The sequence below is a fragment of the Nerophis lumbriciformis genome, linkage group LG10, assembly GCF_033978685.3.
Source record: "Nerophis lumbriciformis linkage group LG10, RoL_Nlum_v2.1, whole genome shotgun sequence".
Taxonomy (NCBI): Eukaryota; Metazoa; Chordata; class Actinopteri; order Syngnathiformes; family Syngnathidae; genus Nerophis; species Nerophis lumbriciformis.
The window spans coordinates 23,174,197-23,192,931 of NC_084557.2; the positions used below are offsets into that span (position 1 = coordinate 23,174,197).

An 18,735-nucleotide genomic window follows, 5' to 3' on the forward strand; every position below is an offset into this window, starting at 1 on the left:
TTCAACATTTATGTCAGTGTATGCATGCACATTTACCGTATGTTTATCCAAACATGTTGTGTTGAAAGCAGGGGTGTCAAAATCATTTTAGATCGGGGGCCACGTGGAGAAAAATCTACTCCCAAGTGGTAAAATCACGGCACGATAACTTAAAAATAAAGACAACTTCAGATTGTTTTCTTTGTTTAAAAAAAAGAACAAGCACATTCTGAAATTGTACAAATCATAATGTTGTTGTTTTTTTACAATTACCTGTTGCGGTTAATAGTATGTATACTTTTATTACAGAACCATGTGGATAAACTGATGTTGTTGTGCTGGGACTCTTCACCTGTGAGCGTACTCCGTTTAGGGAATAAGGACACAGTTTTTACGTTTCAACTTCTTCTTTAGTACACCCTCACATATTCAACACGCTGACTCAAGGACCCCAAAAACGTCAACATAGCTGCCCGGTAAACCCAAACAGACTCAAAATAAAGGTGCATGACTAAATTATTAACTTGTTTACCTCAACAATAATATAATCAATTATATTCAACAATTAACATATTAAATAGGGATCTTTATCTTCTATCTTCATCACTGACAAAGGGAATTTATAATAACTTTATTTGTCGTTATTTATAGTTTCTGAATACCTTATGTGATAATGTTCATCAGTCAACTCATTGGTGTTAATTTTCAATCTATCAAGATAAAACAACTATATCAAAATCAAATTACAGTATGTTATTTATGTAGTTTGATAATTTTCCTCGAATGATGTACTAACACAGACCTAGGCAAATTAAGGCCCGGGGGCCACATGCGGCCCGTTAAACTTTTCAATCCGGCCCGCCGGACATTCCCCCAAAAAATATTTTAGATCTTTAAGATGGAAACTGTAGCTGCCATTATGATCCGCAGTGATGTTTTCACTGCAGATTTTTACAACACATTTCTAAAGCTTAGTAGAATATCAGATATATCAGATTGTAGGTGGGGTTTTTTTACCCTTCGCGCTCATATTTCGCTGTGTCTGTTGCATTGTTTCGCTTGATTGTATAATATGTCGATTGAGAGGGGGTGTGACATGTGATATGTTGTCAATATTCAGCTTTTTATCTTTTATATTTAATATTGTAAATCCCACATTCTTTATTTTCATGTACATTCTGGGTGTCTCATTTAGTAAAATAATTTAAAATTACATTCTGTTTTTTAATGCGGTCTGTCATAACGTTTTTAGCATTCAATCAGACATTATGGTGAGGTTTTGTATTAGTGTTCCTAAAAAATAGATATACCGGCTCCCAGGCACAATTTTTCTCTAAATGTGGCCCCCGAGGCAAAATAATTACCCAGGCCTGTACTAACATCATGTGGTTTATTTTGTACATATGTAGCATAATCTACAAAGATACAAAGAATTGCTATTGCGACATCCAGTGGACACATGTAGAACAGCTCTTTCTTTCATTCAAAAATTTCATGTTAATTTTTGTACTTAGCAAACTTTTCCCGCGGGCTGGATAAAACCCGTTCGCGGGCTTGATCCGGCCCTCGGGCCGTACGTTTGACACCCCTGGTTTAAAGGGAAGGAGGTCCAAATAACCATAAACAGACACAGAAAGGACAGTGTGTTCAAGAAGCCTTGTCAGCACTTTTTGTGCATGCCTGTTCTCTGAAGTGCGTGGTATTTGAGAGTGTCTAATTTCAGTCAAGAGGTATAATCTGGCTGGAATTAAGTCTTGAGTTTTGGACAGATGCCACAGGGCTTGCATGCTTGGTGTCACGTGATGTCACCACAGAGTAAATGTTCTTCAAGAGTATATTTGGCATTTGTGGCTTACATGCAGCACTTCCCTTACAAAATGAGGTAGAACCGCAAAGAGGTCACACTAAATGTTTACAATTTGCTATCGCATCGTGTACGTCCTCACGCTAGATAGCAGTTATTTGCGCCAAACCGCACGAGAACCCAGTTCAGCACGTACTGTATCAAGGGATTTACCTGTGAATGTTTTGCTTTTTCTTTGGATTATTTGTGTCACTTATTACGAAAACAGGAGAGAAGAAAAGATGCGTTGACAAGGAGGCTGTGAAGTGTTACAGACTTACATTTGAAGCAGTAGTCTAACACCAATGTGAGTCTTGAGACAGTCTTTTTAAGTTAAAGGGGAACTTCGCAATCCTTATATAAGACAAGAACACATATGTTTTTTTGTTTTTTATGCACTATAAATTAGGGATGTCCGATAATGGCTTTTTGCCGATATCCGATATTCCGATATTGTCCAACTCTTTAATTACCGATACCGATATCAACCGATACTGATATCAACCGATATATACAGTCGTGGAATTAACACATTATTATGCCTAATTTGGACAACCAGGTATGGTGAAGATAAGGTACTTTTAAAATAAAATTATAAAATAAAATAAGATAAATAAATTAAAAACATTTTCTTGAAGTAAAACAATATAAAACAGTTACATAGAAACTAGTAATTAATGAAAATTAGTAAAATTAACTGTTAAAGGTTCGTACTATTAGTGGACCAGCAGCACGCACAATCATGTGTGCTTTCAGACTGTATCCCTTGCAGACTGTATTGATATATATTGATATATAATATAGGAACCAGAATATTAATAACAGAAAGAAACAACCCTTTTGTGTGAATGAGTGTAAATGGGGGAGGAAGGTTTTTTTGGGTTAGTGCACTAATTGTAAGTGTATCTTGTGTTTTTTATGTTGATTTAATAAAAAAAAATAAAATTAAAAAAACGATACCGATGATAAAAAAAACCCGATACCGATAATTTCCGATATTACATTTCAACGCATTTATCGGCCGATAATATCGCCAGGCCGATATTATCGGACATCTCTACTATAAATCAAAAGTTTGCTTACAATGGAGCCTATGGGACTTTTATTTTTCCTTCACCAACATCACTGATCACTAATCACTGCAGAGAGCCAACAAACATTATAAAACATGTACAATGTCTGCTCTCACTGAGATGCCGACTGCTAGGATGTTGATATTTTCCCGTTTAGTTGAAAAATTACTCATAAAATGGGGGTGGAACAAAGCGTCTTTTCGGGTCTTTTTCACTATTTTCGGGGCTAAATTGACTGCCATAGTGTACTTACTTCTCAGTTTCTGTCTACATCATTTAACTATCCAGGTGAGACGCATGATTTATAATCTAAAATTAACTTTCACGAGCTCCGAGGCGAGAAAGCAGCTCTCCAGCTGATGATGTCAATACGGCAGTATAAGGAAGTTAACTCTCACTCTGATCAATGCGTCATTAAATGTAGGTCCTGAACACTAAGACTTAGACACACTTTATTGAAGCACAAGGGAAATTGTTCCACACAAGGGTAAGGATGGAAAGGATAATGCAGATATTAAGTAGACTGAAAATGTACCATAGTAGCAATATAAAATATAACATATACTGGATGTAATATTTACATGTTATACATAAAGTATATAATATATACTGATATACACTGATATACACACCATGGGGGGGGGGGAATAATAAAGTCTGGTGATGGAAAGAGGGTGTTCCAAGTAGTTTGTTATCTACTGATTACTGAAAAACTAATTGGTAGTATTGGTAATGACTGCCAGATTTATTATCAGGAGCAAAAAATACATAAAGTGACCTTTTTAGTGAAATTTCAGTCATCTGGACGCTATGGGTCCTTTTAGATGTCAGTGAATAAAGTTTAAACGCGTAGTACCGCACAAACACACAAGACGGCTAGCACAAATTATTTCGATAATCGGTATATTTGTTGTTTCCTATGGGAACTGTTTTGAAAACCAAGCAAATCAGAGGTCAGCCATCATCCTAGAATATATAGTGTTTGACCTCAGAGGGTTTCACTGAGCATATTGCTATTTTCAAGAAGCTGTGTTTTTCTATTTATCTTACTTATGTTGTAGCATGTCCACTGCAAAAGTGGAAAAACAAAAATGACTTAAAATACAAAACCCAAAACCAGTGAAGTTGGCATGTTTTGTAATTCGTAAATAAAAATAGAACACAATGATTTGCAAGTCCTTTTCAACTTATTGAATTGAATAGACTGCAAAGACAAGATATTCAATGTTCAAACTGAAAAACATATTTTTTTTGCAAATAATCATTAACTTAGAATTTACTGGCAGCCACACATTGCAAAAAAGTTGGCACAGGGGCATTTTTACCACTGTGTTACATGGCCTTTCCTTTTAACAACACTCAATAACGTTTGGGAACTAAGGAGACCAATTTTTGAAGTTTTTCAGCTGGTATTCTTTCCCATTCTTGCTTGATGTACAGCTTAAGTTGTTCAACAGTTCGGGGTCTCCGTTGTGGTATTTTAGGCTTCATAATGCACCACACATTTTCAATGGGAGACAGGTCTGGACTACAGGCAGGCCAGTCTAGTACCCGCACTCTTTTACTATGAAGCCATGCTGTTGTAATACGTGGCTTGGCATTGTCTTGCTGAAATAAGCAGGGGCGTCCATGATAACGTTGCTTGGATGGCAACATATGTTGCTCCAAAACCTGTATGTTCCTTTTAAGCATTAATGGTCCCTTCACGGATGTGTAAGTTACCCATGCCTTGGGCACTAATACACCCCCATACCATCACAAATAATGGCTTTTGAACTCCGCGCCTATAACAATCCGGGTGGTTCTTTTCCTCTTTGGTCCGAAAAGACACAACGTCTACAGTTTCCAAAAACAATTTGAAATGTGGACTCGTCAGACCGCCGAACACTTTTCCACTGTGCATCAGTCCATCTTAGATGAGCTTGGGCCCAGCGAAGCCGGCAGCGTTTCTGGGTGTTGTTGATAAATGGCTTTCACTTTGCATAGTAGAGTTTTAACTTGCACTTACATATGCAGCGACAAACTGTAGTTACTGATAGTGGTTTTCTGAAGTGTTCCTGAGCCCATGTGGTGATATCCTTTATACACGGATGTCACTTTTTGATGCAGTACCGCCTGAGGGATCGAAGGTCCGTAATATCATCGCTTACGTGCAGTGATTTCTCCAGATTATCTGAACCTTTTGATGATATTACAGACCGTAGATGGTGAAATCCCTAAATTCCTTGCAATAGCTGGTTGAGAAATGTTGTTCTTAAACTGTTCGACAATTTGCTCACACATTTGTTCACAAAGTGTGACCCTCGCCCCATCCTTGTTTGTGAATGACTGAGAATTTCATGGAAGCTGCTTTTATACCTAGTCATGGCACCCACCTGTTCCCAATAGCATTTCTCAACTATCTCAGTCTTTTTGCTACTTGTGCCAGCTTTTTTGAAACATGTTGCAGGCATCAAATTCCAAATGAGCTAATATTTGCTAAAAATAACAACGTTTTCCAGTTCGAACGTTAAGTATCTTGTCTTTGCAGTGTATTCAATTGAATATAGGTTGAAAAGGATTTGCAATACATTGTATTTTGTTTTTATTTACGATTAACACAACGTGACAACTTCACTGGTTTTGGGTTTTGGACAAAAAAGCAATGATCCTGCCTCAGCTCCAGTTCAGCAGTTTCTATGTTAATGACATCTTCATTGTCGCTCCTTTGTGTACCAACAGAACTTAAACCACCAAGTGTTAAGTTTAGTTTGTGGACCCGTCCGACCTAGCACGCTGTTCACTACACTTCAGGGTTCAATTAAACGTGTGTGCAGTCCTGCCACTTTGAAAGTGACTTTTCCACTTCATTGCAGTCATTGTGGGATTGATGGGCCCAGCATGCTCGTGACTAGGATGTCATAAAACCCAGCATCTGATGTGAGGAGACAGTAATGTGTGGCCATGGCCTCGGCCCTGCTCGCAGCCATGGCACACTCTGTGAGAAAACACCGTCTGTCCATCCTCAACCTGCCATCGCATCAGAACATGGAACCGATATATGAGCGTCTCCCCATCTGTTATTAGTTTGTACCTTCACTAACTGTTAAGGGTAGAATGCATCAATGAGAATATGTTCTTACTCACCCGCAGCTGGTTTCCAAGAGACTATCTCCAACCTGAAGAGAGGCCATACCGAAGTCTGCTATCCTGATGTTATTCTTCTCATCGAGCAGCAGGTTCTCCGGCTTCAGGTCTCTGTGGCTGGAAACAAGAAATATGTACACGTTAATGAGACATGAAGCACTTCTCATGTGTGCTGTACAAACTAGATGAAAGTGAAGCAACATGTGATTAAACACCTAAGAGTCAAGCCTTAATCTATGTCCATTCTTACAACTCAGCAACCTCTAGATCAGGGGTGTCAAACTCAAATACAGAGTGGGCCAAAATTTAAAACTGAACAAAGCCGCGGGCCAAGGTTGAACGAATTAACCTTTTAATAGGGACCCAAACAAGTTTTGCATTGAATATTGAACAAACAAGGCTTATATAACTTTACAGTGACATGCAAAATCGAGTTTCAAATAATAATAATAATAATTCAAAAATATCAATGGCATATCAAATACAATTTAAAAAAAAATGTAATGCCTCTTTTCTATTTGCAGCCTTCAGAGGTAAATATCAACATTAACTTTTTCCACAGGCTAATAAATTTGAAAATAAAATAACAATGAATAAACCAATCATTCAGGACTTTAAACTTCTCAGTTTGCAACACTGATCTAATCTGATGTGCCCTAGCCAGATACCTGGCATCTTTTCTTGGATGCTAGTTCATTAATGTTGGGGCTCAGGCTTTGAGCTGAGGCAACCTTCATTATCAAACAAAGGTGTTCATCAGTCATTATATCTCGTAGCCCACCTGAACCACAGTATTGGGGGCGTGCCTTAAAGACACTGCCTTTAACGTCCGCTATGAGCTGTCGTCACGTCCGCTTTTCCTCCATTCTAACAACGTGCCGGCCCACATCTGCGGTCCCCACATCTGCGGTCCCGTCCAAGGTTTCTTATTGTAATCCCATTGGGTTGAGTTTTTTCTTGCCCTGATGTGGGATCTGAGCATGTGCAGCCCTTGGAGACACTTGGGATTTAGGGCTATATAAATAAACTTTGATTGAATGATTGAACCTGTGTGAAGTTGCCCCCCTCCCCTTGTCCAGACCACTCCATACTTGTCCCACTCGTTTGTGCTATGTTTGTACTGGTTTTGTGCTGCAATTTTTTTTGTCTAACTATTAAAAGTTTTTAGGTTATTAATGTTTCAATATTCATAACCAAACCCCCCACCTTGTCAAAACCTCCCCAAACCAGTCCCAGTTGTTTGTGCAACGTTTACGCTGCAAATATTGTATTATAGTTTTTAAGTTATTAACATTTGTGGTTTAATGTCATTACCTTGTAAACAACGTGTTATTCATAAAATTCTTATTCTAACTATTATAGTTATTATATATTTAACGTTTTATGGAGCTGGTTATCGGTCATGATTATTTATTAACTTAAAAACTATGTATGCACATTCACTGTACAAACATACATATACACATACTGTACATATACATTCACTGTACAAACATACACATACACATACTGTACATATACATTCACTGTACAAACATACGTATACACATACTGCACATATACAAGTACATATACTTACATACACTCATGCATATAATCATGTTTCATCAAACATATATTAACGTTGTTGCCCTAGGGGAAACTGGGTAACACACGGCACACTGTCAAAGCTTATCCTATTGGTACTATAACAATCTACAAGGTTAACATAGTTGGCTTCTCTTTCTTCCCCTCCATTTTTCTGCTTTCTTTTGTATTTCAAGTTGTCATTACATATGTGTATTGTTGCATTTGAACAATTATAGTGTTGATAATAGAGGTAATTATTGTTATTATCATTATCAATAGTGCTATTTCTATTGGTATTTGTAGTGGTCCATTTGTAGTGTAATAATGCTCATTGTCATTTCTGTATTATTAATATTTATTTCACTAACTGCTTCTTTGCTCTCACTTTTACTGTCATATTTGTACATATTCTATTTGCTGATGTTGTTCTATTGTTGTTGTTATTGTTGTGTTTGCTGTTGTTGTTGTCTCTCTGTCTTATCCCCACAATTTCCCCCTCTGTCTTCCTTGTTTCTCTTTCTATCCCCACCTGCTCCGGCCCGGCTACACCAAATAAAAATATAAATCCATTTAATTAAGTCAAATACAAATAAGGCAACAAGAGAAGTATCCCGCACTTCTCTTTTGTAAAGTAAATATGTACAGCCGATATGGGCATCAACATCAACAATATGATTTGCCGGAGTAGCCGGACAGGACAAAAAAAATAAATAAATAAATAAATAAAACTATGTACCGATAGTTAGACCAAAGATTTTTGCAGCCCAAACCAGCACAAATGTAGCACAAACAAATGGGACAGGTTTGGGGACATTTTGACATACTGTAGTTAGGGACTAGTTATGAATAGTAACTTAGACAAACTTTATTGATCCACGAGGGACATTTTTCCACACAGTAGCTCAGTTAAAAAGGTTGGAAAGGATAAGGATGGAAAGGATAATGCACACAAGGGCACAAAAAGAGGGTGAAAACAAAAGGTATAAAGTAGACTAAAAATATACCATAGTAGCAATATAAAATATATTATATATGTAATATTTACATATTATATATACAGTATATAACATATACTGATATATTATATACTACATATACAATACACATATACAAACGTAAATATATATATATATATATATATATATATATATATATATATATATATATATATATATATATATATATATACACAACATAATAAAAAAAGGGTAAAAATGTTAATAACTCAAAAACTCTAATGGTAAGACCTATTTTTTTGCAGCACAAATAATTGGGACTGGTTATGGGAGATTTTGACCAGGTTGGGGGGTATTAGTTATGAATATTGAAATTTTAATAACTTTAAAACTATAATAGTTACACAAAATACGTTTGCCGCTCAAACCAGCACAAATGTAGCACAGACAAATGGAATAAGTTTGGGGAGATTTGGACAAGGTGGGGGGGCTGGATGACATCACTAGTCAGAAAAATTATTTTAGAAAACCTTAAGAACTGTAACAGCACAAACAAATGCAGCACAAATGATTGGGACACGTTTGGGGAGATTTGGACAAGGTGGGGGCGGGTGGGGCAACTTGACACAGGTAACTCAGCACCTTCATCCTTTGGCAAGTGACCCCCTGCTTGTTGCATCACCCCGATCTTTCATCTAACTCATGCAGAAACCAAAGGCTCCCACCTCAATGCTACAAGGTATGACAGCCCCCCTGCTGTGGCCTTTTCTTCCTCCATTTCCCATCCTGTCCTCCGCTAATATCATCCCTCTCATCTTGCAGACAGCCACCAGCCAAATGGCTGAGCAATAGGGAGCCAGCCCCAGACGTTGGAGTTCATTAGCAGGCATTCATTGCCTCTCAACACAGCAAGAGGCTTACCTTCTTTTAAGAGACCACTAGAAGGGTTATCCACCATAAAAATATAAATGTCACACGTAGCAGTCACCACTGACGGTGTAGAGGATATTATAATATATACTGAATAAAGGTTTGTTTGAATAGTAAGGTCACTATCCTATACTATACTGTCTAGATTTTAATTATGCACTAACCCAGGGCTCAAATTTTAACCCCGGGCTTTGCCGTGACCGCCCTTGTCATTTGCTGTAAAAATTGACCAACATTTACGGCAACAACATGCCAGGACCATGACTTTTTCCTTGTTAATGGAGTAGGGATGTAACGATAAACAGTATAATGATAGACAGCAGTAAAATTCCAGACGGTTAGTGACACCGTTTAAATTTGTATTTACCGAAAAGCCGTCATTTAGTAATGCATTTTAGGCAACGGCTTACTTCCTGAATACTGAAGCGCCGCAGAGTCTGCGCATGCGTACTTGAGCCGTTCGGCTTGGGAAACATGGTGGCGACTCCATGGACTTTGTTTTGAAAACAAGCTTCCGTATTTTTCGGACTATAAGTCGCTCCCGAGTATAAGTCGCACCGGCCGAAAATGCATAATAAAGAAGGGAAAAAACATATATAAGTCGCACTGGAGTATAAGTCGCATTTTTTGGGGAAATGTATTTGATAAAACCCAACACCAAGAATAGACATTTGAAAGGCAATTTAAAATAAATAAAGAATAGTGAACAACAGGCTGAATAAGTGTACGTTATATGATGCATAAATAACCAACTGAGAACGTGCCTGGTATGTTAACGTAACATATTATGGTAAGAGTCATTCAAATAACTATAACATATAGAACATGCTATACGTTTACCAAACAATCTGTCACTCCTAATCGCTAAATCCCATGAAATCTTATACGTCTAGTCTCTTACGTGAATGAGCTAAATAATATTATTTGATATTTTATGGTAATGTGTTAATTTCACACATACCGTATTTTTCGGACTATAAGTCGCAGTTTTTTTTCATAGTTTGGCCAGGGGTGCGACTTATACTAAGGAGCGACTTATGTGTGAAATTATTAACACATTACCGTAAAATATAAAATAATATTATTTAGCTCATTCACTTAAGAGATGGACTTAATTGTCATTAGATTTGCATATAACGAGATTAAGTACTCCAACTTAAGGTGCGGTTGTGTAAACAAATATGGGATAAAAAATAAATTACACAAGAAGTAATAAAGATAAAACATAAGAATTGAAATAAACAGACTACTATCCAATAAAAATAATAAGCAATCCTGTACAATATACAAAACAATATACAAAATACTGTACAATATACAGAACAAGACAAGAGTACTGGAGTAATAACAATCAGTGTCGGATGTATTGCACTAGAAGGGTAATATTGCACAGTAGGGTATTAGGGTAGGATATTGTATAGGGGTGAATTATTTATTATAAGTTTGAGTTCAAGATGGTGACAGCTCTGGGAAAGAAGCTGTCTCTGAGCCTGTTTGTTCTGGCTCTGATGCACCTGTAGCGCCTGCCCGATGGTAGCAGGTCGACCAGGTGGAAGCCAGGGTGTGTACTGTCCTTGGTGATGGTTTTTGCTCTGTTGAGGCAACGGGAGGAAGGGGAAAGGGCAGCCGATGATTTTTGTGCAGAGTTTATGACCCTCTGAATCACCTTTTTGTCTGCTTCAGTGCAGCTGGCGTACCACACTGTTATGCAGTACGTCAGCAGGCTCTCGACAGCCGAGCGATAGAAGGTCACCATCAGCTGCCTCTCCAGCCTGTTCTTCCTCAGCACCCTCAGGATGTGGAGTCTCCGCTGGGCCTTCCGGATGACTGCAGTTGTATTTGGGGTCCAGGAGAGGTCAGCAGAAATGAGGGTGCCAAGGAACTTGAAGGAACTGACTCTCTCCAGCCCCTCGCCGTTGATGTAGAGGGGGGCGGGGTCTGCAGTGTTTTTCCTGAAGTGAGTTCCTTGGTTTTTGTGGTGTTCAGTGCCAGGTTATTCACTGAACACCACGCTGATAGCTTCAGGACCTCATCTCCGTATACAGACTCACCCCCCCCCCCGTAATGGGTCCAACCACCGTTGTGTCATCTGCGAATTTGATGATGGTGTTCTCCGGGTGGGCTGGACTACAGTCATGGGTGTAGAGGGAATACAGCAAAGGGCTCAGCACACAGCCCTGTGGAGAGCCGATGCTGAGTGTGCGGGAGGAGGAGAGATAGGGGCCGGGTTTCACTGTCTGGGGTCGGTTGGTCAGGAAGTCCTTAATCCAAAAACAGGTGGTTGTGGGGAGGCCTAAGTCCAGCAGTTTGGTGACCAGTATGTCTGGTATGATGGTATTGAAGGCGGAGCTTCTGTGGATTCTCGGTGTACGATTAAGAGTGCAAGGAGGAGAACAATATTTGATGTTGCAGTTTCATTTTGAACGTGCAGCTGGCGTCCTTCCGTCAGCTTCTGGGACTGAGGGTTACCATGCATAAGGCGATGTGTCGGGAAAGTTGTTACAACTTGTTTATAATGTTTGTAGTTTGTTTACTGGGATGTTCACTCGTCCTTTAACTGCTAACTTTGTTAGTGTTCTAATAACATCAATACTAGCTCAAATGTTTTGTCATCTCACCGAATTGAACGCTGGCTGAGTTGTCCGGGAGGCACATAAATTGTGTGTTAGATGTGAGGTGTCACTCCTCTTTATTTTTGTTGGCCAAACTGTTGCACTGAAGTACATGGTTGTTGTTGTTGAAGAACAAAGCTTGTTTATTTGACTTCATCTTCATTAGCCAGACTGCTTTGTGTTTCAAATTGATATCAAAAAGTAAACACCGTCATTTTTTTTTTACATTACTTGTTTTTTTTTCATTCTACAAATGAATTACTTTAAAAACCATGTGAGTGTCATAGCATTTTGTTAATGTTTTGTGGTGTATAATTCCTATTTAACATATCTCACACTCTCAATGGATCTGTCCTGATACAGCATGTACATGTACACACATTAGTACATGTACATGTACATAACTTAAAAAATACACCATGTAATAAAAAAATCGGACACGCTGATACTATAAATGAACAACAACACAAATATTTGTCTTTAAATATATAGATCCAGAATGTAGAGCATTTTTTATTAGATATTACAAATTACATGATGGCGTCGCATTCACACTCCAACACTGTTTTACCAAACATAGTGAATAGTCATGATTAATAATCGTGATTTTATGTATAAGACTTGACCTCATATATTAACACTATTTTTATCTATATGGACAAAAAGTGCAGTTACGTCTTACATCCATAAGATGCCATCTTGCAAATTTTTGACATTTATTTTTATTTATTTATAGTACTATTTTGTTTCTGCCATATTACTTTGTTTATAATGCTTGTGTTGCTTTCATATGCATATTCAGCTATATACATTTTGAACGTGTGGGTTTTAAAAAAAATACAATTTGGTTAAAGGATTTCAGTATAAGTAGTTTTAGAAAATGTTGAGCACATTTAAAATTACCGCGATAATAATAACCTTGATAAGAAATGTTCACATAAACAGTATATATGCCCTAAAATATGAGCCCTCCTTTAAGGCAACACTTGCCTTGACCTTAAAAAGTTAAAATTCGAGGCCTGCTAACCTAGAGGATGGCACAGGAAGTGAATGCTAAGAAATATTAAGCATCGTAAGAAAATAGTATCTACTTTTTGAATCGTGAGAAGTTGGTTGAATCGTTTATTTTTTGAACATAGAGAGGAACTTCAATTTACAAACTCCTCATTATCCGAACCACAGACCAAAAACATTTGCTTTGTTGTACAAACCTTGTCTTAGTGTACAAATGTTTCATCCACCTATTGTGTGCCTGCATCGCAGCCATTTTGTGCCTGGCAGCACATCCATTGTGGGCGGGCTGATCAAGCTCCAGTGCTCAGCAAAGTATTGTTGTTGTTAGCTACTGTGCTAATTGCTACTTTGTGTGATTTTAAGTTTTTTTTAGCCTTTCAACAGCATGTTTGTAGTTTTGCTAGCTCAGTGTGAGTCCAAAGACACCAATGGACAAGCGATTTGAAACATTCAGGAAGTATCCACAGCGTTGTCGACACTGCTCCCCCAATTTCCCCGTTGCTCATTCTCCGCTGAATGCAAACGCATTTAACCTACAAGCTTAAGTTAGTTTTTTTTGTAATTTTTAATCATTGGGTGTTAAAGTTAAAACGTTTTGTGATTTCGAACTGTGAGTGCACCACAGGGCTAGTGACTGTGTGTGTGTGTATGTGTACTGTGCAGTGATTTATATTGTTTTAAATGCATACAAACTTTTACTAAAATATGGACTTTTGTCGAAGAAGGAACCCATCATTCATGTTTACATTGTTTTTTATGGGGAACATTTCTTAGGTATACAATTGTTTCTATTTAAGATCCCTGTTCAAGGGTTCTTACTCTCGGCAGGGTCCTTGAGAGAGCATGGGAGTTTGCCCAACCAGTCTACATGTGCTTTGTGGACTTGGAGTAGGCATCCGACCGTGTACCTCGGGAAGTCCTTTGGGGTATCCTCAGAGAGTATGGGGTATCGGACTGTCTGACTGTGGCGGTCAGCTCCCTGTATGATCAATGTGGGATACGGTTTGGTGGTTGCAGGATTAGGTCTCTGCTTTTTGTGGCCAGGATCTTCAGCTCTCATTGGATCGGTTCGCAGCCGAGTGTGAAGCAACTGGGATGAGAATCAGCACATCCAAGTTTGAGTCCATGGTTCTCACCCAGAAAGGACAAGATCACGGGTACAAGTGGCAGTCGGGTGGCGGGGCTCTCCCTTAGAGATAGGGTGAGAAGCTCTGTCAACCGGGGGGAGCTCAAAATAAAACCGCTGCTCCTCCACATCGAGAGGACCCAGATGAGGTGGTTCGGGGATCTGGTCAGGATGCCACCCGGACGCCTCTCTGGGGAAGTGTTTAGGGCACGTCCGACCGGGGGAAGACTATGTCTCCCGACTGGCCTGGGAACGCCTTGGGATCCCCCGAGAGGAGCTGGACGAAGTGGCTGGGGAGAAGGAAGTCTGGGCTTCTCTGCTTAGGCTGCTGCCCCCGCGACCCAACCTCGGATAAGCGGAAGAAAATGGATAGATGGATGGATGTTCAATAACCAATTACATTTGTAAACCGAGGTTCCACTCTGTGTACATGTAATTCCAATAACATATTAAGTGTAGAATTACATAAAACACAAAAACCCACATTTGTTATTTTGCTGTCCTGTCAAATGTATTATGCTGTATTTTAAACACATTTATGAGTTTTTTTCCTCACCTCAATATTGCTAAAGCACTTCTTCAATTATATGTGCATCTGGAAGTATCCATAGGGCTCCACTTGAGCCATATTCTGTTTGTATGGAATACATCCATTTGTTCCACACCATTCTACACAAAAAAAAACCATAATGCCAACAGCAAAAACATGTACAATATTTGAATAAAATTGTATTAAAAGTAGGGTTGTCAAAAATAACTACCGTATTTTTCGGACTATAAGTCGCAGTTTTTTTCATAGTTTGGCCGGGCTCCAGTGCGACTTATATATGTTTTTTTCCTTCTTTATTATGCATTTTCGGCAGGTGCGACTTATACTCCGAAAAATACGGTAACTCATGTGATCAACCACAAAAAATAGATCAATAAACATGTATAGTTATAGATTATTCATGCATTTTATTTTGAGCGCGGAGGGTTCTTTACCTTAACCGCAGATGGTTACCTGCTATATGGTCAATGCACATGTTGTTGCAATTTGAGTGAGGAGACTGACTGTTGCTAGAAAAAGTTTGCTTCAAAATAAACCCAGACATAACTTTATATAATAGTGCTGCCAGGTTTTAAGTAAATGAATGACATACATTCAAGTAAAACATTAAAAACATGTCCCTGTATGACATGCTAACAATAAAATTGCAATTGTGTCCCAATATTGGTGTCTTTTTTAGATTAATTAAAATTATGTAAGCAAGTAATTTACTGTGATTAATCACGATTAATCAAAATTCAAAAGTTTGATTAATCAGGTTTTTTCAAAAATCACTTAACACTAATTAAAAGTAAAAAACTAAAACTTTACATCTTTATAAGCAATACGAAGGTCCTGAGTAGTCCTGAGTTCAATCCCGGGCTCGGGATCTTTCTGTGTGGAGTATGCATGTTCTCCCCATGACTCCGTGGGTTCCCTCCGGGTACTCCGGCTTCCTCCCACCTCCAAAGACATGCACCTGGGGATAGGCTGATTGGCAACACTAAATTGGCCCTAGTGTGTGAATGTGAATGTGAGTGTGAATGTTGTCTGTCTATCTGTGTTGGCCCTGCGATGAGGTGGCAACTTGTCCAGGGTGTACCCCGCCTACCGCCCGAATGCAGATGAGATAGGCTCCAGCGACCCCCCGCGACCCCAAAAGGGACAACCGGTAGAAAATGGATGGAAGTTTTTACAGCCTTTGTCCTCATCAAAAAAATAATGGCCTTTGATATTAAAAAAATAAAATAAAATAATAAAAAGCTCCTTATGATGCTGGTCACCTCTGTCAAAACTCTCCGACGTCCTCAGTTGAACATATTACTGGATTCTACCCAGTAGTATAATATGAATTTTACGAGGGCGATGACATGAAGTACTGTACCCTTGATGCGATCTGGGATTACAGAAATAAAACTGAACTGCCAAAACGGATGGATGTATCGATCTGTTGATGAATTTAGCCATTTTTAATCTCAGCCCTAAATAAATCATTATTGCTTATGGCGATATGTGGCTTACCAACATAAATGTGTAAATGTGGACTGAATGAATGATGGGCTCTCAGTTCTCCCAGTAAAGGACTTTGAGTATCTAGAAAAGTGCTATGTAAAAAAGAATTCATTATTATCATTATTATTATTAATACTACTGTTTATCCTTCTTTGAAGCTTCACATTTAGAATGTTTTTAATACTAAAATGCAGTAATATATTTAAGTCATTGTCTGTCACGATGGGGGGGTCGCAGCTTGCTGAGGGGTCGTTCTCCCAGGAATGCAGACGAACCACCTACATGGCGTGTAGGTAAAAACATGATTTATTTCTCAAACTACTAAAGTAGTACCAAGAAAACAGAACACAAGGCGAAGGCACCACGTGTTGATCGCACTTGGAGCTGCAGCTACTTCTTAGCATGGACTAGGGACAAACAATACTCAGGTAACTGTGGCATGAAACAAGCATACTTGCCAACCTTGAGACCTCCGATTTCGGGAGGTGGGGGGGGCGTGGTCGGGGGGCGTGGTTACGAGGGGAGGAGTATATTTACAGCTAGAATTCACCAAGTCAAGTATTTCATATATATATATATATATATATATATATATATATATATATATATATATATATATATACATATATAAGAAATACTTGACTTTCAGTGAATTCTAGCTATCCATCCATCCATCCATCTTCTTCCGCTTATCCGAGGACGGGTCGCGGGGGCAGCAGCCTAAGCAGGGAAGCCCAGACTTCCCTCTCCCCAGCCACTTCGTCCAGCTCTTCCTGTGGGACCCCGAGGCGTTCCCAGGCCAGCCGGGAGACATAGTCTTCCCAACGTGTCCTGGGTCTTCCCCGCGGCCTCCTACCGGTCGGACGTGCCCTAAACACCTCCCTAGGGAGGCGTTCGGGTGGCATCCTGACCAGATGCCCGAACCACCTCATCTGGCTCCTCTCGATGTGGAGGAGCAGCGGCTTTACTTTGAGCTCCCCCCGGATGGCAGAGCTTCTCACCCTATCTCTAAGGGAGAGCCCCGCCACCCGGCGGAGGAAACTCATTTCGGCCGCTTGTACCCGTGATCTTGTCCTTTTGGTCATAACCCAAAGCTCATGAGCATAGGTGAGGATGGGAACGTAGATCGACCGGTAAATTGAGAGCTTTGCCTTCCGGCTCAGCTCCTTCTTCACCACAACAGATCGATACAGCGTCCGCATTACTGAAGACGCCGCACCGATCCGCCTGTCGATATCACGATCCACTCTTCCCTCACTCGTGAACAAGACTCCGAGGTACTTGAACTCCTCCACTTGGGGCAAGATCTCCTCCCCAACCCGGAGATGGCACTCCACCCTTTTCCGGGCGAGAACCATGGACTCGGACTTGGAGGTGCTGATTCTCATCCCAGTCGCTTCACACTCAATTCTAGCTATATATATATAAATAAATTATATATATATATATATATATATATATATATATATATATATATAAATAAGAGAAATACTTGAATTTCAGTGTTCATTTATTTACACATATACACACACATAACACTCATCTACTCATTGTTGAGTTAAGGGTTGAATTGTCCATCCTTGTTCTATTCTCTGTCACTATTTTTCTAACCATGCTGAACACCCTCTCTGATGATGCATTCTGCTTCGTCTCCTTGTTGTGTGCGCAGTTGTGCACTGCACTCTCTAAAAGCCGTAGATGTTATTGTCACATATGCATGTACAGTAGATGGCAGTATTGTCCTGTTTAAGAGTGTCACAACATTGCTGTTTACGGCAGACGAACTGCTTTACGGTAGACGAAAACGTGACTGCTGTTGTTGTGTGTTGTTACCGCGCTGGGAGGACGTTAATGAAACTGCCTAACAATAAACCCACATAAGAAACCAACAACTCGCCCTTGATCATTCTACAGTTCTAATGTGATTGGGCACGCACGCTGTTTATATTGTGGGAAAGCGGACGTGAAAACAGGCTGTCGACACGTCACTCAGGTCCGCATGAATTACGGGAGATTTTCGGGAGAAATTTTGTCCCGGGAGGTTTTCGTGAGAGTCGCTGAATTTCGGGAGTCTCCCGGAAAATCCGGGAGGGTTGGCAAGTATGCAAACAAGACTTACATAGCATGGCATGAATCAAACACTTAGCATAAACTAGATACAAGGCAAAACTCACGTAGACAGGTTGCATGAAGCAAACAATGACGCCAGGCCGACTGACTGTCAAAGGCAAACTTAAATAATGCCTCTGATTAGTGCTCGGGAAGCAGGTGAGCGGCCAGACACTAATCAGAGACAGGTGAACATAATTAGCAACAGGTGCGTGAGTCCAAGACATAAAACAGGTGACACTAATGGTTGTCAAGGTAACAAACAAACAAGGAAGTGCAACCAGGAACTATGGAGTCTTTAAAACATGATCCAAACCACAGATCATGACATTATCAATTAGGGCAGTTTGGTGAAAT

General features: G+C 39.5%; 1 protein-coding gene across 7 annotated transcripts in view; it reads right to left on the reverse strand.

Moving 5' to 3' along the window:
- The window catches only part of brsk2a (BR serine/threonine kinase 2a), a 521,979-nt gene that overhangs the window by 131,347 nt on the left and 371,897 nt on the right, over positions 1-18,735 (reverse strand). For all 7 annotated transcript variants that reach the window (XM_061969996.2, XM_061969998.2, XM_061969999.2 and 4 more), the window contains exon 5: positions 6,022-6,138. In XM_061969996.2, coding sequence (XP_061825980.1) covers positions 6,022-6,138 — 117 coding nt within the window. The remainder of the gene's footprint in view (positions 1-6,021; positions 6,139-18,735) is intronic.